The sequence below is a fragment of the Psammomys obesus genome, unplaced genomic scaffold (genome assembly GCF_907164565.1).
Source record: "Psammomys obesus unplaced genomic scaffold, mPsaObe1.curated_primary_1811, whole genome shotgun sequence".
Lineage (NCBI taxonomy): Eukaryota > Metazoa > Chordata > Mammalia > Rodentia > Muridae > Psammomys > Psammomys obesus.
This window is the reverse complement of record NW_026592510.1, coordinates 20,220,532-20,240,624: the sequence shown is the minus strand read 5'-3', so window position 1 is coordinate 20,240,624 and position 20,093 is coordinate 20,220,532. Positions and strand designations below refer to the sequence as shown.

Sequence of the window (20,093 nt, the reverse complement as noted above, 5' to 3'; positions counted from 1 at the left end):
TCTTCTACATTACAGGCTCTTTATTAAATGCATGCATTTATCTTGTATTTCAAAAGTATTCGCTATGTATCTGAAGTTAAACTCAGCTGAGTGTCCTGTACTTTTATTTGGCCCTGTGTCCTGATGAGCCTTTGATTGCCTGACTGACTAAATCTAGACCCTGATCTAAGCTTGTTGAGCTATGATAGGGTCCCTTTCCACTGGCACTGGACACACCACAGCCTCATGGACATGTAGCCAGCACATCCCTTGTCTCTCTAACCACAACCAGGATTTTACCAAGGCAACCACTGCCCTCACACAGTCCAGAGCACCTGGAGTTCACCCGAAGCTTCTTTGCCCCTCCAAAGCGGTGCCCTGTGACTTGGCTTTGCTTTACCAGGGGAGTAGGCAATGGCTGGCAGAGGGAAAGCTGGCTGCTCCTAGAGGTCTGAGCCTCTTTTCACATCCTATCTAGATGGAGGGCAGGGCCCAGGCTCAGAGGACTGCAGGGCAGGGAGCTACGATGGCTTCCATGGAGGAGAAGGCTAAGGGTCCTTGGGAAATGAAGACCTCCATTCTGCTCCCAGGCTGAAATGCCTGTGGGTTCTCACTGCAAAAAGAAAACAACTACCAAACATGCATCCAGGATTAAAACCGTTTCCAAAACACATTATTAAAGCAAGCTGTGACCCACATATTTGTTGTCTGCTCAAGAGTTTTTCAAGCTCTTGAAAAGACTGGAAAAAGTGAAACACCAGAAAATAAAGAAGGGTGGGGGTAGGAGTTGCTGCGGGATGGTTCTCTGGGGATGTGTTGCAACGTCTGAGTTTCAGAAACGCAAGCTTTGATGTTGAGGATGAACCCACCCAGCTGAAACCATCGCTGGACAGGGACAGGAGGTTGAAGGGTGGTGGGTGGGGTACAGTGTGTACAGCCTAGATGTGAGTGTGTTTCATGCAATGAAAGACGAGCAACGGAAAGCACAGTTTTCAGGAACACAACGTCAAATCCTATGAATAGAACCATACAGCCACACACAAGCCCTAGTGTACAAAGGAACTGGCCGCCTTCTTGGGTGGCTTTGCATATAACAGCAAAAAGCTAGCAGTAGAGCCCCAAGGACTTGGGGTCAGGGGCAGCTTTTCTCCATCCTTGACCTCAATTGCTTCACAACTATTGGGCCTTCTCATCACCTGCCGGCACCTTGGAGGATTTGCTCGAAGCCAGTCCTCGCAGGGACTCTTAAATCTGGGTTGATTGTTTTGTTAGCTTTAAAAGTAGCCCCAAAGGTATACCTTTCGCTAACATCTTAACTCATTCTTTCCACATTTCCCTTTAAGAATGAGGATGTCTGGGTCACTAGGTTAATATTACCTCTGAGAGAGACATCAGCATAGAACCTTGCCATGTGGCTCTGGCTAAGACTTTAGAGACACAGGGTACCAAGCTAGCTGCATGGACTACTGTTTGTCCGCAGACTTGCGTCACAGAAGATGCCACTAGATGAGTCAGAGGAACATGACCTGAGGCCCAGAGCTCTTGCCTACCAGCACTGTTTATGGTCCCAGATAGTCCCTGATACTTACTTTTCTGAAATCATACTGAGCAATATGCTTATGTTAACTACTAGCTGAAAGCAACAACTGGTTTGAAGAATTGTTTCTTGAGCATGCCTCCAGCCTATATTCTCAGAGCTTGGGAGGCAGAGGCCGGTAAGGCCACAAGTTTGAAGACAGAATGGGCTACATAGTACGACTAAAACAAAACAAGAAAACCACATGTTCATATTCTTAGAGTAACAGTTAAAGACTGCATGGGTTGGCATCAGGGGCACGCCTTCAGGCCATGTGTTGCTAACCTTGACTTCCCATCCTGCTTTAAAGAAAGTATTTCACTGCTGGGTTATATGGTGGAATGTGAAAGTCTTCTGTATGAAGACAGCTGGTTTCAGACGCTCCCTTACAGTTTGTACCCTCTTTTGTCTCTGAATGTCTCTTCCTTTCTTTAAAAAAAAAAATCTATATAATTGTGTATCTGTGAGTGTGTCTGTGAGTGGAGGGTGCATGTGAATGCAAGTTTCCATGGAGGCCAACAGAGGGCACTGGATCCCCTGGTGCTGGAGTTACAGGCCATTGTGAGTAGCCTGATGTGGGTGCTAGGAACAGAGATCACATCTTCTGCAAGAGCGGTAATGCCCTTAACTGCTGAGCCGTCTCTGTAGACCCCCTTCCCTCCTTTTTGAGAGGGATTGAACTTCATTCTCCAGGAAAGTAGAATGCAACATTGTGTTTGCCAGACAAGTTATGCAAAAACCAACTCTCTGGTCCAGACATCCATACTCTAGCACATATGACTGTCTCTCTCTAGCCTGGAGGGTTTTGTAGGCTACTCCATGCTCCTTCCTCCCTTTAAAATGTAAATATATTTAAATGAGCATGGCATGGCTAGCAACAGCCTAGCTCTGTGGTCAGACACAATCCTATCTCTTACCTTCCCTAAGCCTCACTTACATAGGGATATTAAATGATTGACTTCCTTAGAGTTGTAATGATGAAATCAGATAGTGCTCATGGTAGACTCTAGAATGTCACACAATAATTATTCAAATATGGTTTTCTCTTTAGTTTACTTTCTTATATAATACATTGGGACCATAAAAATATCTGCCTTTAAAAAGCAGCCAATACAGAAAAAGTGACCAAATACAAAAGAATGAGGCTTAAGGTCATGGAACACACAAAGGGCTTGTGAGATTCGAGGCCTTGTGAACTCCTAATGACTTGCTAAGACTCAGCCAAAGTCTTTATTCTCATGCTCCACACTAGCTAAATGAAAAGTGAATCAAGTTCCTTTAGATAATTTCGATGGACCACAGGCAAGGCTTATGACTTCTTCAACAAAACCTTAATCATTCTTGGTTTTTAATCCTAAAAATATATCTTTTTTTTATATTGGGGCCATCACACGGCAAATAAAACTGACCTCCATCCTGTATGAGGGGTTGTGTTCCCTGTTTAATATAATCCAAACAGACAGAAATGGGCAGCAAAGCTCCCAATAACTGCTTACAAAAACACAAACCAAACCAAACCAAAAAACATGGGCTGCGCAGAACTCTATCTAGCATGGCCTCCATGGTTCATGGCTCTTCGTTAGTGTGTGCAGGCCCATGATGGTTCTCTCTCCCATGACTGGATTGTGTGCTAGAAGAGAGATGGGGATTCCCGCACAATAGAAGGAAAGGAGCATCTAGAGATAAAAGAATGGCCATGGAATTAAAGGGATCATTTGTTTGTATGTGGAAGACCTGTAAGTACCCACCAAAGGAATATGAGATACAGCCTACTGCTCTTGCCTGTCAGGGCTCTTGATGGTCCCAGGTTGTCAGTGATGGTAGAAAGTCACCAGTTTAAGCTACCGAGCATGCTAAGTCCCCTCCCCATCACCATGCAAAAAGATCTACAGTTCAGGTGTAGTGTCTTGCTGGGTTTGAACAAGTAAGCGGCCTGGCTGTGAGAGGGTAGCTTCCAAAACCCAAGAGAAACTATTGGTGACAGCTGAGAAGAAAACAGGGACCTTCGCCCTCCATTGGTGAAGCTCTGTATGAATCTGGGGTACAGCCCTGAGTACCGAATGACAACGCGAGCTAGCGGGCACCCTGATTTCCCTGCATAGGAGAGTGTCTGAGCAACCCCGTGGCAGGTTGGCATGGAGCATGTGTCTTGTGGGAGACAGTTTGCGGTGCTCTGATCTTCTGCAGGTACCTGTGGCTATCTCTTGGTTACTGGGAAATCCTGCAAGGCATAGCGGAGGAGGGAGAGCATGCTGAGTTTCTTGGTGACTTTCAGGGTGAACCTGGAGCCTGGATCTCAGGAGCAGACATGCCCCCATCTTCCATGGCCCTTTGCCGCAGTTCACTTTGGTCTTCAATCTTCAGCGGTGTCAACGCTTTGCATCTCTAACTAAACACAGCTCACTCGTCCTCCTTGAAATCCCGACGGTCGCTTTCAAATACTCTATAAAATAAAGTAACCATGTGCGGTGGCTGTTCTTGGTTGTCAGCTTGATTATATCTGGAATGAACTAAAAACCCAAATGACTGGGCATACCTGTGAGGTTTTTTTTTCTTGCCTTAATTAAATTATTTAAAGTGTGAAGTCCCACTTCTAAGATGGATCCCTTAGGTGAGAAGATAAACCTTAGTCTGGCCCACGCCTTCTGCTGGCAGCTTATCTAAAGAACATGGGAGAAGGAAGCTTGCTCTCACTCACCCTAACTCTGTACTTGGGCAAGGACGACCATAAAGATGTCATGTTTTGGTGTGCAGGCTACAAACAAATTGTGGTGAAGAGGTAAACTCACAAATATGAATCTGTGAATAAGGAGGCTCTCCCAGACTTCTTGGGTCCTTTGAGGATGCATCTTTAGGAAGGCTGGAAGGGAATGGATTATGAAAAGTGATCCTGTCCATGGCTGAAGGTTTGCTGTGGCCAAGCCTGAGGTGAGCAGGTTATATTTGCTGGTGTTTGCTGACGAAAACCCAACAAAGCAGAAAAGCTTAGACACAAAGGACCAATGTTATGCCAGGTTCATGGGACCCTCAGAGACCACCAGGAGACAACTTGATGCAATTGCAAGAGAGCTTTATTACGAGAGTGATCAAACTCGGGACCCAAGTCTCACTAACGCAGCAGTAGAGAAGTGGGACCCAGAGCTCTGAGTGAGCAGGATTTTTAAAGGGAAAGTCTGTGAGTAGGGGGTTTCCATGGCAGCAAGCAGGGGGGCACAAGTCTTGGCATTACAGAATTGGGTGAAGTTTAGCAGGGTGGGTTGACCTTTTCTGAGGCACACAATCACAATGGCTAAGGCATATAATCACAATGGCTATTTTTCTAAACCATATCTGAAACATTGGGAAGAATTACCCACCGATTCTCAACCGATTCCCATTGATTATTGCCAGGGAGTTTGTCTCTATTTTCTATGAAGCATTTATTCTGTTATATTTCCTGGAGGCTGTAGCTAGGAGAGTTAACTTTGTTTTCTGCCAGGTGTGCATTCTGTGATATTTCCTGGTACCTGAATTCAGTTCCCAGTCAAGATCTTTATTTCAAAATGGAGTTATATTCTGGCTAACTTAAACTCTTCACCCACACACTCGGCTCTGTGCGTCCCAGTTTGTAAACCAGGAACAGTAAGATGCACACTTCCTGTGAAGACAAGAAGTGGCCAGATGGAACCAGAATTCCTGTGTTCTCTTGAAGCTGCTTGATGCTGAGGGCCATGAACTGCTGGGAGAGTGCTTCCTGCCCAGCCCTGGTTTCCAGTCTGTTTGCACCACTGCCTCTAAGTTCTCTGCCTCTTGGCCAGAAGTACTAGAAGGTCTCCACAGTAATTCTAGAACTGTGCCTGGGCTCTAAGGTGGGCTTGAAGCAGAGAAGTCCAGATATGCTGTGGCCTGGTGCCAACACAGACCTGCACTCCTGCAGCAGCACAGCCTGGGGTGGATCTGCCTAGCTGCGGCTGCTTAACAGAGCTCTTCCCTGCCCCCACCCCCAACCACTTGCCCTTGCTCCTGCATGAAACCTGCTCCAGGGGGTTGGAAAGGATTTAGGGTTGTGTGGAAGTCCTATTTGGAGGTGGATCACTGGCTTCTAGTGAAGGGACAGTGCTCCAGGTAAAACTGGGGTGAAGGTGTCCATCTCTGCCAAGGCCGGCATGATGTCTGGGATTTCATGTTTTATAGGAACAGCTATAAGCTCATTGATACAACAGAAACACTTTATAAGATAAAACAAGTAATGTGATATTAAGCCTCTGGACAACTAGAATTGGAAAATTCTCTACATTTTGTAAAATAATCAAAATCAGAACACTGTCAACACTGCCCCAATCTAATTTAGGCCTGGCTCGTCATTGGTCATTGAAAGTCTTAGAGTTGGTAAATTTATATAAGTAGAATTCTCTCTCCCTCTCCCCTCCACCCCATTCTTCTCTTTCTTTTCCTTTCCCCTTTTCTTGCTCCATTCCCCCATCTCTTCCTCTTCCTCATCTCCCCCTCCCACCTTTATTATTCACTGAATTTATTTTCAAAGGTTTGTTTCCCACACTCTGGATGTCTGTTAGCATCCTCTCCACAGGACTGTAAGGCTGACTATGAGAACAGCTGATGGTCACATTCTTATTCTTAGTACCCAGTGCAGAATCATCTCTTTGTAAAGAAGATCCCGGATATATAAATTCAGGAATTGGAGGGACAGTGGTGTACGGCATGGATATATTTAATTATCCAGCTGTTTCTGGGGTTAGCATGGCTTTATTATTATTTTTTTTTTAACCTGAATGGCCAAGGGAGTAGTGTTTAAAGCCCTTCAGTCCACCTGGGTTCTGACCCAGCAACCTGGCACTGTTGTAGCTGGTGTGAGAGGAGGCAGCCTAACAGGCAAGGCTGTGTTCCAGGAGAGTGTTATTCACAAACACTTGTAGTTGCAGGCTTGTAGTTTGCCCGGCCACACTGAAACCATACATATGTCAGAAGTCACCCCAAAGGCAAAAGAGGCTTTGTGGGTTTGTCAGTAGCATAGACGTCCTGTGGTGCATACCATGGGAGGAGGGGCAGAGTTCGCCACTGCAGTGCGTCCCCATGTCCCTTTGTGGGCTCACCACCCTCTGCACAGGCCCCTCTCCTGCACTGTCTGCACTCCACGCCTCTGAACTGATGCCCGTTACACGGCTGTGTTTCGTATGTAGCACATGTGTTTACTGAGCTCACATATCAATGGAACTCGCCAATTACTCACAGGCACTGTACTGGGCTATCATATAAGAGGACAAGTAAAATATTGACCCTGCTCTGGTGGAGTTGCCAGACTTGTTTGAAGTCAGAGGTACACGGCGGCTTTAAATGTAGAGGGCGGAGGCAGCCGGAGGGCAGGGGGAAACCATTTGATCCTGTTTGGGAAGAGCCGAGTGGCAATGGGAAGCCAGAAGGTGGGGACAGTGCCTAGGCTCCAGACAAGGCCATCCAGGACCCTCCATCACTCTCTCTGGCTCAGGACAGTGGGAGGAATTACACACAGAGGGTCGAGTGCGCTGGATGGTGCTAGTCTTGGAAATGAGAACTAGCTATTGGGTGTATGCTCTCACAGAACTCCTGACGGTAGTCATTAGAGTGATCACAGAGCAACAGCTGTGTAATAAATGCAGTCTGGTGACTGTTTTGCAGGGGCCTTTGCGGGTGGGTCTAGGTGGGAACGAGTTGTACACTGATTCATGGGACTATATGGCTGGCATATCGGGACATTCTGTTGAGTTGAAGCTTCCTGTCGAACCTAGCGCTGCTCTATGAAGTCAGATCTTCACAAAATTAAACACGAAGAAAAAGAGAAACTTAAAAGGGAGAAAAAGAGTAGGCAGACAGTTGGCATTGACTTTCCGTCCACAGAGATAGTGTGTCTGTTCTTACACGCGGGTGGGCCCACTTCTATCACCAACCCTGGTGTGCCACCAATACAGCTGTTTGTACACTGCCGGCTGCACAGATGTTAGAATGGGCAGAAAGCATGTGGAAGAAGTGGAGGTGGCTGTATGCGTGGGTGTCTCCGTTCACCATTGGGTGCTGCCGCTGGTGTGGCTGGACTGGAGGTGCAGGTCTGGGGCTGCCTGTGGCTCGCTTCCCAAGACCGAGCAATCAAAAGACCCCACCCAGTTTCTGAGGCTTGGCTGTACACAGCCCAAGGTGGGGACGAGCCGTACACTGATTCATGGGATCATATGCCTGGCATACGGGGACTTTCTGTGTGAGTCGAAGCTTTCTGTTGAACCTAGCGCTGCTCTACAGAGTTAAACCTACTTTGTAGCCCACCCGTTAGAGCCCCCATCCCAGAAGCCAGGGCAAGATCATCTCCATGTCTGCCAGCCTTTCCTTTGCTTAATGCAATTATTTCTTTGCTTCGAGTAGGAAAATGCCCAGATCATCAAAGAAGTGGAAGTGGACAAAGTCTCCGCCCTCTCCAGGGACCAGGTGGCAGCCATCAAGCAGCTGTGGCTGGATCCGGGAATCCAGGAGTGCTATGACAGGAGGCGGGAGTATCAGCTGTCCGACTCTGCCAAATAGTGAGTATTCAGCCCACCACAGCTGGCCACACTGCACCACAACTGCCCGGCCCCGCACTGCAGGTTAGGCTGACCTTATTCCCTGCATGGCAGAGAGGAGGCAGTGTTTTCCCGTTCCTGGCAAGACTCTTAGCCTCTTCTCCCCCATTTCTCCGTTCCCAGAGGTCCCCTGAGGTCAGCATCCACCTCTTCTCACCTAATTAAACTGGATATTCCTTTAGCAGAATTGATCTAAGTTTTGGTGCTGAAGTTGATTTAAGCAAAGAATACACTTGCCTTTCTTGCTCCTCATATCCCTCTGGAAACCACAGGCAGGCTTTGTGAAATCAGCTGCTGGTCCTCTGCTGCCCTCTTGCGACAGACATAAGCATCTGCAAGAGCAGCCCATAGGACTCTAAGCTGGCTTATTGGACCCTCTTAGGTATTTTGGATCCATAAAGCTCTAGCTTTAAACTATCACCCCATGAAAATTTCTATTGCACACTACCTTGGAGAGATCACAACACCCCCCTTTAAGAGTGTCCTAGGACTGTGTGCCATCCAGCAGGAGACTGAGCACACAGTTTGCTCCTTGGGGTTATTGCTAGTTTGTGCTTCTGTGGCTGGGGATTTTCTCCTTCCTCCACATCACTGTTCCTCCTCCCGGGACCGGAACACCACCATCAAACCACCCGATTCCCCTTACGTGCTGGCCTCCTTCTGAGCAAGCTTAGATGGGACAAAGCAGCTGCCAGGGAAGGCATCGTTACTTCCTGTGGCCTCTTACAGCTTTCCCTAGACATTTATCTCAGCCAGTGCTCAATTCAGTCCAGGCTGGCACAACTGATCCAACTACATCAGCAGAAAAGCACGACCTCAGGAAAATGAAAGAACCAGAAAGCTGTTAGATTGGAAATGGAGAGCGGAGAAAGAAAGCCTTTTAAGGAGGTAGGTAGGAGTCAGGGGTTGCTCAAAGTCAAAGCTAGTGGGCCCTCACCCAGAAGCAGCTGCTGTTACTGGCTATTTGATGGGGCTTGTGTGTTTACATCCATTTGGAGAAAGCTCACCAGAACTGCAGTTGGATTAATTTAACACAGATCTTGAAAGCAAAAGCAAGTCCACTGAGAGGCATGTCAGGGGTGGCTGTGGAAGTATACGGAGTTACTCAGAAAAATGCCATTTAATAAACCAGAGAGCTGCCAGTCTGGAGGGTGTGAATGTGGTGGCACACACAGGAATACCAGCACTGGGGAATCGGGAGCAAGGGAGCCAGAAGTTCTCAGCCATTCTCAGCCATGTGAGTTTCAGGCCAGTAGGCAACCTGGGCTAGACCCTGTATCTAAAAAGCAGAAAACAATACAATAACAATAACAACAAAACAACAACAACTTCCCCACCCCAAGTCAATGGCATAAGTTACTTGTGCATTTTGGAAGGGGCGGAGGGAGGGCCAGGCCAGTGGCCTCGGTCATCTGCTAGAAATGTCTGCATATTTAGATGTCATTTATACTGCCCAAATGAGTGCACCAGACGGTATGCTAGGGGGCTCTGTGGCAACCCACCGGCGCCCTCTAATCTCAGAAACTGCACCGTCTGCTTGTTCTAATCTGTTGGCATTTTTTTATGCTATTCTATTTGGGTTCTATCCACCACGCTTCTCCATCTCAATCATTTTCAACACCCAAGCGACAGGTAGGAGAGAAAAGGAGATCAGCAGGGAAAGGAGGACATAGACTTCCATAAGCTCCTTCTTGCTGATTAGGGACCTAAGTCCAGTCTTCATCGCCAGAATCTCCAGCAGTTCAGCAAAGCAGCAATCCAGCAACAGCAAACACAGCAGCTGGATGAACAAGCAACACCAACCAACCAATCGCCAACCAACCAACCCACCCACCCACCCACCCACTCACCAATTAATCAATCAGGCGCCCAGTCAATCACTGCAGTGGGTCCCCCTTATCCCCCATTCATTACTTTGGACCACCTTCCAGAGGCCCCAGCAGATACCCCAAGCCACAGATGATACTGTATTCTATATTTTTTCCTATATGTATGTAAGAATGATAAGGTAAGCTTATAAATTAGATACAGTAGGAGATTTACACAGACTAAAAATAAGGCAATTAGCTGGGACATGGTAAGCAAAATTTGAGCTACTTGGTTATCATCAAGGTGCTCCCCTGGCAGTTGGTGTGATACACCTGAAACTCCTACTGAGTGACCAGCGGGTGGGTAGCATATACTTCGTGGATACACACTAGAACGGGTATTTTGCACACCCAGGAACTGCAACAGATTTTATCCTGCTACCCAGAATGACACTGGATTGAAAACTCATGTATTCTTGCCCGTAGCTTTACAAAGCACAAAAACAATACAAAAAGAAAATGGACTATTTATTTCTGGTATTATTGTCCCATTTCGTAGTTTGGACCATAAATGACCATGGGTATTTGAAACCCTGGAGTGAAACACTGGATAACGGAGAAGACTACCACAAAGTAAAGTAATAAGACACGGGAGTGGGCCTCCAGTTGTGCCTTGATGCCTGTATGGTTCATCTCCAGGCTGGACTGCTAGGGTGTGCTAGAGAAAGCAGCAGAGCCTCCAGCTCTATTGCTAGCGGGGTCTTTTATAAGGATGTAAAGGAAGTAAGCAAAATTTGAAGACAGAGTTCTAGCCCTGGCTGACCTTAAACTCTCTACATAAGTTCAGCCCAACCCTGAACTTTGGATCCTCCTCCCTTTCCTCCTGGGTGTTGGGATTGCAGACATGTGCTGGGGATTAAATCCCGCCCTGTGTGCATTCCGGGCAAGCACTCTAATAACAACTGGACTATACTGCCTTGCCTGTGGTGTTTTTTTAAAAATTCTTTCATTTGACTTTAGGAAAAAAAAATAGATGTATTTTAAAGTGAGAACTTTAATACATAGTTCCAAATAACATGAGACAAATTTGGGATTAATTTTTTTAGATGTCTCATTTAACAGGAAACTTCACAGGAAAACGTTATTTTGAGGGAACTTTTCCATGGCCTACTGGCCATCTGTGTATTTTCTTAGACGCTGCTCTTAATTCACTACTAATCAGTGCCTCCAGAGAACTGTGTCTACATGATGTAATGTTTTTGGGTGAATGCAAGTGGGCAGGTCCTTTGGCCACCCAAAGGGTCCAGGGTCATTCCCCACTTCTTTGGCTACTCGCCTGGTGCTTCCCTCATCATCACATAGATGATGCCACTGAGAAACTGCATTCTCAGGAGGCTCACAAACGTGCTTCTGAGTCCTGGTCCCTTCAGAACCGTCTCAGAAGGATAGAAAGGCCTGGCATAGTCACCTCTGGGTGTCACTGCTGGCCTCCGTGTCTTATGGGGGCCCTGTGGTCAGAGAGGACTTCCCCTGAGCAAGGAAGGAGGTTTTTCCCTTCTCAAAATGGTGGAGCCTCAGCATCTCGACTCTTTAATGCCACAGTTACCTGACTGACATTGACCGAATCGCCATGCCCTCTTTCGTGCCAACGCAACAGGATGTGCTTCGTGTCCGAGTGCCCACCACCGGCATCATAGAATACCCATTTGACTTGGAAAACATCATCTTCCGGTAAGTCTGTCTCCCGAGTCCTTTAAGGATCCGTCTGTTCAGGGGGCACGTCTGGAGGCGGGGTCTCAGGTGTGCAGCTCCTACGCAGCAGCTCTTAGGCGGGGATAACATTCTGCGGTCTCAGGCGCCACAACAGAGGGACTGCGGGGCTCTTCCTGCCGGGTAGGAGCCTTCGTGTGTGTTGTCACACAGATGGCCGCTCCCGGGACCACACAGTCTCCTGATGTCTTTTCTCTCTTTGCCTTGTCTGAGATTTATCCTTAGAGAAAAGATCTCCATAGATCTTTACTGAACTTTGTACAGGTAAATAGTAAGAGAGGGCATTTACAAAGCAATGGAAATTTCAAGGCACTTCTAAAAACGATTTTGTGTATGTGTGTGCGCCTCAGTGCACATGCGTGTGCGACGGTGTGTGCAAGAGCCCGTGGAGAAAATGAGGGCATCTGAAGCCCGGGACTGGAGTTACAGGCAGTAGTGAGCCACATCTGGGTCCTGGGTGCTGAACCCAGGTCCTTTGCAAGAGCAATGACCTTTTAACCAAGGAGCCACCTCTCTAACACCTCAAAACTCTTGCATGTCTATTATTCCCCTTCTTGAAGATGATCATTTTGCACATTGTAGCCCTCCCGGGTCGAATCGATATTGACACGATTCTGTTCTAGCACTCTTCAGTGCTAGAACCCAGAAGGGAGTGGGGAAAAAATACTCTCTGCATCTATGTATGTCCAATTTAATGCACAGCCTCTCCCGAGCGAGCGGACCTATGGATTTAAACGGTTTCAACCTCGAAGGCTGCCTGAAACCTCCCACACACCTCAGAACGAGTTTGCCCAAGCTTTGGTGAACAGGTTTTCGAAACCTTTCCAGAGCCTTAGGACTGGGTTTGACATCACCGGCTTGCAGCTTGATGGCACTCCCCAGTATGAAGGATTCTGATGTTTGAAGTTGAGGTCTTTGTAGAATGTCTTCAGGCCGAGGTCTCTTGATATTTGCGCTCTCTCTCCTAGCTCCATACCTCTCTGCCACTCGAGGCAAACAGCACACATAGCATTGCAGCCAAATCTGCTCCCCTAAAACCTGGCGCCTTTCCAGACAGCAGTCACGGGAGCCTCAGTGAGCCTGTGGACCATCTGAACATCCTGGTTTGGGGTCTTCAGAAATTGGAGTGTGGATGGGGCGAGGTCTGGGAGAAGTAGGTGTGACCTGGAAGTGTATGTGCTCTGTCTAACCCATATAGTCTGCCATGGTGTTAGAAAAAAAAATATTTGTGCTAACACTTAAAAATAGACGTTTTACCTAAAACTTACTGGTTTTCCCTAAACTATCCACAGACCTGGTAATAGTGAGCCTGCATTTTGTGTAGTAGTGGGCCTCGGTGACATGACAGCTATTCCTTCAGACGGGGTTCCAGGGGACTCATAATAGTGCTTAGGACTTTACGTCAGCAGTCCCTGGGCTGCACCCTTGAAAGAGCTCCCAGATTCAGGTAAAGTCTTTGGAGTTTCATACCGAGCAGAGGACAGACGCAGATGGAAAGAAGGGGCGGTATACAGCTAGTACAGACAGGATCTGTGGATAAATGAGATGAACCAGGGAGCCAGGACTAGTTTGGAGGGGCCGATCACAGGGTGGCTGGGTGGTTAAGAGAGTTCAGTTGCCAGCACCCACGTTGAATGGCTCGCAGCTGCCTGTAAGTCTAGCTGCAGAAATCCAGTGACCTCTTTTGGCCTCCAGGGCATCTGCATTCATGAGTGTGACAACGCGCACACTCAAACTCAAAGGTGTAAAAAAAAAAAATACAAATTATACGTTTAAATATAGGATCTGAGAAAGCAGAGGTACCAGGAAGATGGCTTGCCTTTGTCCCTTCTGTGTCCTAGGACCTTGTTTGGGCGGTTGGAGTTAAGCCCAAGTGGATGCTGGCATTTTGTCCAGGATGACTGCAGCAGGTTCTAACCCAGTATCTCCAGGCAGGCTCCATCTGACCCCTTTGCTTGGAAACCACCAATGTCCTCTACTGCCTGAGGCAGCACGATTCTAACACATTAACATTAAGAGCCTCTTCCCTCTCAGAATCCCTGAGGGCCTCAGAGGGCACTAACTCCATGGTATAATGGCTTGTGTCCTTTCCCTGGAGCTGTGCATTCCAACCGTTGACTGTCCACCTTTGTTGAGCAGAATGGTGGATGTTGGTGGCCAGCGATCTGAACGGCGGAAATGGATTCACTGCTTTGAGAGCGTCACATCCATCATTTTCTTGGTTGCTCTGAGTGAATATGACCAGGTTCTGGCTGAGTGTGACAATGAGGTATGTTTGAGGGTAAAGAACTTAAGAGGTATGCTCGTGGGGTGGAGACTGAGGAAGACAGTCCTATTTCTGCAATTTTCAAGAATCGTAGAGTCCGGGGACTGGGTCAGGAGAGCTCAGTTTACCGAGTCAGCCCCTAGAAACCGTGTAAAAACCCAAGCTGCACACAAAGCTGCGATTCTTACTGCTGGTGGCATGTTGGAAACATCCTGCCTTTTGGGCTCTGGGCTATAATTACGTTTACCGGGTTCCAAGTCCCTTCAGAGACCCTAATACATACAATCAGTCTAACAGTTCCCCCCCCAACCCACCCCTTTCAAGACTGGGTCTCACGTAGCCTAAGCTGGCCTCACTCACACTGGCTGTAAAGCAAAGGGTAACCTTCAGCTTCTGATCCTCCAGCCTTATACTACCTCCTACGTGCTGTGCCACTGTACGGATTGAACTCAGGGCCTCCTCATGCTAGGCATCCCCAGCCCGAGTGATACTGTTTCTAATAGATGCCATCTGAGCAGTCCTCAGCCTCCAGAGAATGGCACTCCAAACTAGGTTCCCAGTGAAGTGGTCAGGGCAGAGGTTCCCAGTGCATGGAGCAGTTCAGGAGGTACCAGAGATGGCGTCTGTCCTTACTCCCCTGAAAGGGTCTTACTCAGAGCATCTGGACCTGATCCAGACCAGACAGGTGCTGTGCCTCCTACAAAGCTGCAAGGTGCTGACTGGGTCTCGTTATGTTAGATGCTCTAACAGAGAGCGACCAGGACTGTTAGTCACTTTGTGAGGTTGTTTTCTGAGGGATACCAATGTCCTCCTAATGGGCTTGCCCTCTGCATGTAAGCAAGAATTCCTGGCTCCTGTTACAAGGACATAAATGTGAATCATCAGTGCCCTGCCCAGGATCAGGTGGTGGCCCAGGGACAAACCATATCTTGTATCTCTTGAGTGAAGGCTTAATACTGTGCTTTAGAGAATCTTTAGAAGTGGATGAGTTGCTTCTCTGAGAACACTTTCTGGACCCCAGACTTCAGAGTGGGAAAATGCGCAGGTGTGGGCAAAGGGCATATCCCTTTGGAGCACATGTTGAGCTTTGATGTTTTTTTTTTTTACAGTTGCTTGCTTCTCTAAAGGAGAAAGGTCCTGCCTTTTTCCTCTTAGAAATACTTCAGAGAAAATGCTGTGTAGAAGAGTAGTTGTCACAAGATACGATTTGTTTCTGAGTTATTTGGCTCCTGGAATGTGAGAGCTTTCGGCATTTCCTTTGATGTGTGTTGTTTAAAAGTACTGTCTGTAAGCACAGCGCCACCGGGCTCACTTCTCTATGGGTCTGGAAAGGTTAAAGTTTTGGAATGCTATGTTCATCCAGCAAACTGGGACAACATGCCACTTGTACGGCACGGCGACAGTGCTCTGCCATGTTAGTTCCCTTCCTACCCGAGTGTGGCATGCCTCCCTCGGGGGTGTGGTCCTCCTGGAAGAGCTTTCTCCCCTCCTGTGCTCCAGTACACCTGAGGTGGTGCTCAGCACACACCCACCTGGGGCTGGTGTCTCACCACCTGGTAATCAGTTACAGAAAACAAACACCTTTTCCAGCTATATAAACTTTCTGTTCCAAGTTACATAAAAAGCCTTGTTTAGGGCAAGAGTTAGAGTGCTCCAAAGAGGAGCAGAAAGGCCCAGAAAGAGTCAAGGAGTTGGGTGAGAGAGGGGGCAGATAGAAGCAGGTGTGGTTTGTGCTTTCCGTCATAAGAGCAGTGACCCAAAGGGCAGAGAGGACTGATGGGTGCACGCAGATACTTTGCATGCTGTCTCCAAGTCTTGCTTTTCTTCCTCGCTTATCCTAACTTCCTGTTTCTCACTAGAACCGTATGGAAGAGAGCAAAGCCTTGTTTAAAACCATCATCACCTACCCTTGGTTTCTGAACTCATCTGTGATTTTGTTTCTAAACAAGAAGGATCTTTTGGAAGAGAAGATCATGTACTCTCATCTAATTAGCTATTTCCCAGAATACACAGGTAAGTATTCATTTTGGGAAACAGTGTTTTCACATCAACCTTGTTGACCTCCTCTTCTCTAGCATCAGTCTCTGGTCTTCACCATGGCTTTCTGGGGCCCTCCTGAAGGGCTCTCACTTTCCCAGTTCAAATCACAGTTCTTGTTACTCTGCTCATGTTTCACCTGTCACTGCAAGGGCCTGAATGCACTTGCCAACACATTTGGCTGACTCCACCTGGCTGGTCAGGCCCCATCTCAGGCACCTCCCCTAGGAAAACCCTTGGACCTTCCTGTCTACAGCTTGCATTTGTGTCGCCCCATTTCTGTTGCCCTGGCAGCCTGGTCATTCTGCTGAGGAGTCTTGTCTGCATACACATTCATTCAGTTTTCCCTGGCAACTGGAGCAGAGCTGGCTCTGGCAGCTTCCGTCAGAACACGTGCTGCTATGTGGGGTTACCGGGTGGCATCTTAGACATGGTGGGGGGGGGTGTTGAAGTCTTGAATGTATGTAGCATGCTCAAGGCAGGACAGTTCCCTTGCTAATCACTCCTGGCACAAGAGGTCTCAAATAATGTGCTCTTGACATTCATTGATATTTCCACGTTGATGTTTCAGCAATAAACCCCCTCCCCTTTGATTAAATACTCTGGTAGTATAGTTCAGAACTGTCAAGCTTTAAAACCAATCTAGCAACACTAGTTTTGGCATCACAACCCCTGCCCTCCAGTCCACGGCCGCCTGTCTGTAAAAGCATCATTTCAAAAGTGGCTAGGAAAACAAAACTAGGCCACCAGGCCACTATTTTTAGATAAACCACTTTACAGTACAATTTTTAGCTATACCAGTAGACACTTTAAAAAGACCAAATATTGGGCTAGGGAATGGCTCAGTTGGTAAAAAGACCAGAACCCACCTTAAAAAAGCCAAGCATGACAGTAAGGACTTGTAATCACAGAGCGGGGTGGGGGGGGGGGGACAGTAGGTCCCTGGGATTTGCTGGCCAGTCAGTTGCGTCTAGTTGGTGAGCTGTAAGCTAATGAAAAACCCTATCAATAGAGGTGCATGGCATTCCTGAGAATAACATGAAACTGTTCTCTGGTCACATGCACGTACACATACAAACAGACACCATAAAATGGAAAGTATTCTTGGAATACTATTTTATGGATTAATAATGCAATGTAATACCTACTCTAGGTAAACTTTCCTTAGATATAAAGTAAGTCTGATAAAGAAGTATGTAAGTCTGATAAAGAAATATCCCAAATAAGAATGAAAATACATTAAAAATGGACTGAGAGAGGACATGGTGGTGAGTCTGTATCTTTCCCCATTCCTCTCATGACCAGGACCAAAGCAAGATGTCAAGGCTGCCAGGGACTTTATACTGAAGCTGTATCAAGACCAGAACCCTGACAAAGAGAAGGTCATCTACTCCCACTTCACATGTGCAACAGACACGGAGAACATTCGATTTGTGTTTGCTGCCGTCAAAGACACCATCCTGCAGCTGAACCTACGGGAGTTCAACTTGGTGTAAGTGCCGTGGCCCGCTCTCCTGAGACAGAGGGGGATCCGAGTTCTTCCTGCCTGATCTACAAGTGCTTCTGACCGGCTGGGCCAGGATCCACGGACATTATGTAGCTCACAGGAACAGAGATGGATAGTGCAACTAGAAAGATATTTGTTTTACCAACCCTTTCTAAGTGTCTAATTCTCGACTGTCTAATTCTTTTCCTTACCTTTTGGCTGTAAAGTTTCACTATAATTTTTGAGTTTGGTATTTTACAGAATTTTAAAAGGCCACTGTGATTTTTCCATTATTTTTTAAACTAAGTGTTCAATAGCTATTAAAAAATCATGTAACAGGGGGACTTGTTAATTTATAGATCATGCCTTCAGACCTCTAGGATTAATTTAGATGACTAAAACATCTTAATAGGCTTGAAGATTTTTAAATAAATACTAAGAAACATTTCTAATATCCTTCCCCTTAATTCTGATGAGTGACTCATTTAACATTTGACCAAACAACCAAAGACCTCTTTCTATATCCCCCCCCCCCTTTTTGGTTGTTATTTTAAAAAATAACAAATAGGTGGGCTTTCAATTCAGATTTGTCATGTAACCTAGGATGGGCTTGGTCCTCCTGCCTGGACTTTCCAGGTGTATTTTGGAACTGTGGGTGGTGCCACAATGCTCAGCCAAGAATTTTTTCTTTTCTGAGACAGGGCCTCATGTATTCCATGCTGGTCTCACACATACTATGCAGCAGAGGATGACCTTGAACTTCTGTCTTCATATACACAACCTATTTAAGGCACCTTATTGCTAACTCTTGGCATAAGACGCCCCAAATAGTATCATTTGACACTGACATTTCCAGGTTAATGCTGAGATGCATGTGCCACCATGACCAGTTTATGTGATGCTTGGGATGGAACCCGGCGCTTTGTGCATGTTAGGCAAGCACTCTGCGCCCACTGAGCTACACCCCCAGCCAAAGATTGCTTTAAAAAGAGTTCTTTTCAGTGTCAACTTTCTAAGCCAAATATTACCCAAACATCTGATTTGGCCATAATTTGGTGGTAAAGTCAATGCTGAGATATGATAAATGGACTCTAGTTAGTGCATGTGTGTATTCTAATGCATAAGGCCAGGTCTTGTAACTTATGGAATGGCGAAAGCATAACTCATTTAACAAATGTTATGTAAACCTTACCAAAACTCTGATGGCAATCACAAATCTGTTGTTTGGACTGTGTATGCTGTGCCTTTCTGGATATTAAGAATACACTGTTCTACTGTGTGAACTGATGAGATGTGTTCCTTAGAGTTCATGGCTGATGATTCTGTTCAAAAGAAAAATAGTGCATGCAGCCTTGACAATCCAGCAGCTTCCCTGCTTCCTCCTTTTTCAAGTCTTCATTTATCACGGTGTGCTGGAGCTCCTTAATGGCTGGCTCAGTATGCACTGCAGACCCAGATCCCGGGAAGGAGCTTCATATTCAAGGACTCTGGTAGCTTGGTCTGTTATGCTTACTAGGAGGTATGTGTGCGCTTAGGGACTTGGGATGTATCTACCTCTCATCAATCTTCAAAGGGTCTCCCACTTAAAATGGTTTAGTTTTTAAAATAGAAAATGGCATATATCCAGTAGAAACTGTGCTTTGAATAATGATCCTTTCTCAGGCTAACAATTTTTGGCATTGTACTCTTGAGATGATGGATAGTTGCAAGGTGCAGCTTCCAGTCAGCAATATAACCATGAGGGGAAGAAATAACCTCTCTGTCGTGCACCAATGGAATGGATGTTCCGGAGAGTCAGCATGATGTGTGTACTTTCAGCTTCAGTGCTTTCAGTCAGCGGTTTTACTTGGTTAAGTCTATGGAACACTTAGACTGGCTGCATTTGTTGCAGAGCCACATGTCCGAATTCCTAGAGCTGAACTAAGCCTTTCTTTCACCCTGTTTCCGGACCTCCAGATTGTCAATTTACTGCAACAATTCCAAGTCTGAAATGATTCTAACCAAGTATCGTTATGTTTTAAAAGCCAATCTTTATTCAAGGCATGAAGAACTGGGAAAATGGATATTAAATTTTACTTGAAACAATCAGTCATCACGACAAAGACAAGCAGCTCTTCATGTTATTTAAAGTCATAGAAAACATTCACTTTGTGACCCCTTCCTATCAGATACCACGGCTAAAGGTAATTAACTGGGTCTCATTAACCAATTAATCTCAAAAAAAAAGCATACCAATCAGAATTAAGGATGTTAAGTAATGTGGAGTTCTTTTTTCAAGTAATTCCTAGCACTAAGCTACTGACAATTTAACCTTTGGCTGACATACAAAAAAAATGCCTTTCATGACAAGAGTTGTTCAATAAATCAAAATTTGGTAACAAATACTTTTTAGTTACAGCAAAGCTAAACTCTACCAATCAGAGTTAAGTTAGTAATTTCTGTCAATATTGTTTGTAGAAATTCTCTCTTAGCCTTTCTTTGAACGTATACTCACCAACTGCTAAAAAACTTAGCCAGCTGACGTTGGTAGCTGACTTCACCAACTATTCCCTCAAGCTTTAAGTCAATGCTGAGCATGCTTGGCTAGAAG

At 46.3% G+C, this 20,093-nt stretch overlaps 1 protein-coding gene across 1 annotated transcript in view; it reads left to right on the top strand.

Moving 5' to 3' along the window:
- The window catches only part of Gna14 (G protein subunit alpha 14), a 154,371-nt gene extending 136,420 nt beyond the window's left edge, over positions 1–17,951 (top strand). The window contains exons 3-7 of the mRNA XM_055614058.1: positions 7,943–8,097; positions 11,547–11,675; positions 13,854–13,983; positions 15,840–15,993; positions 17,323–17,951. Coding sequence (XP_055470033.1) covers positions 7,943–8,097; positions 11,547–11,675; positions 13,854–13,983; positions 15,840–15,993; positions 17,323–17,513 — 759 coding nt within the window. The 3' untranslated portion in view covers positions 17,514–17,951. The remainder of the gene's footprint in view (positions 1–7,942; positions 8,098–11,546; positions 11,676–13,853; positions 13,984–15,839; positions 15,994–17,322) is intronic.
- The last annotated feature ends 2,142 nt before the right edge of the window (positions 17,952–20,093 follow it).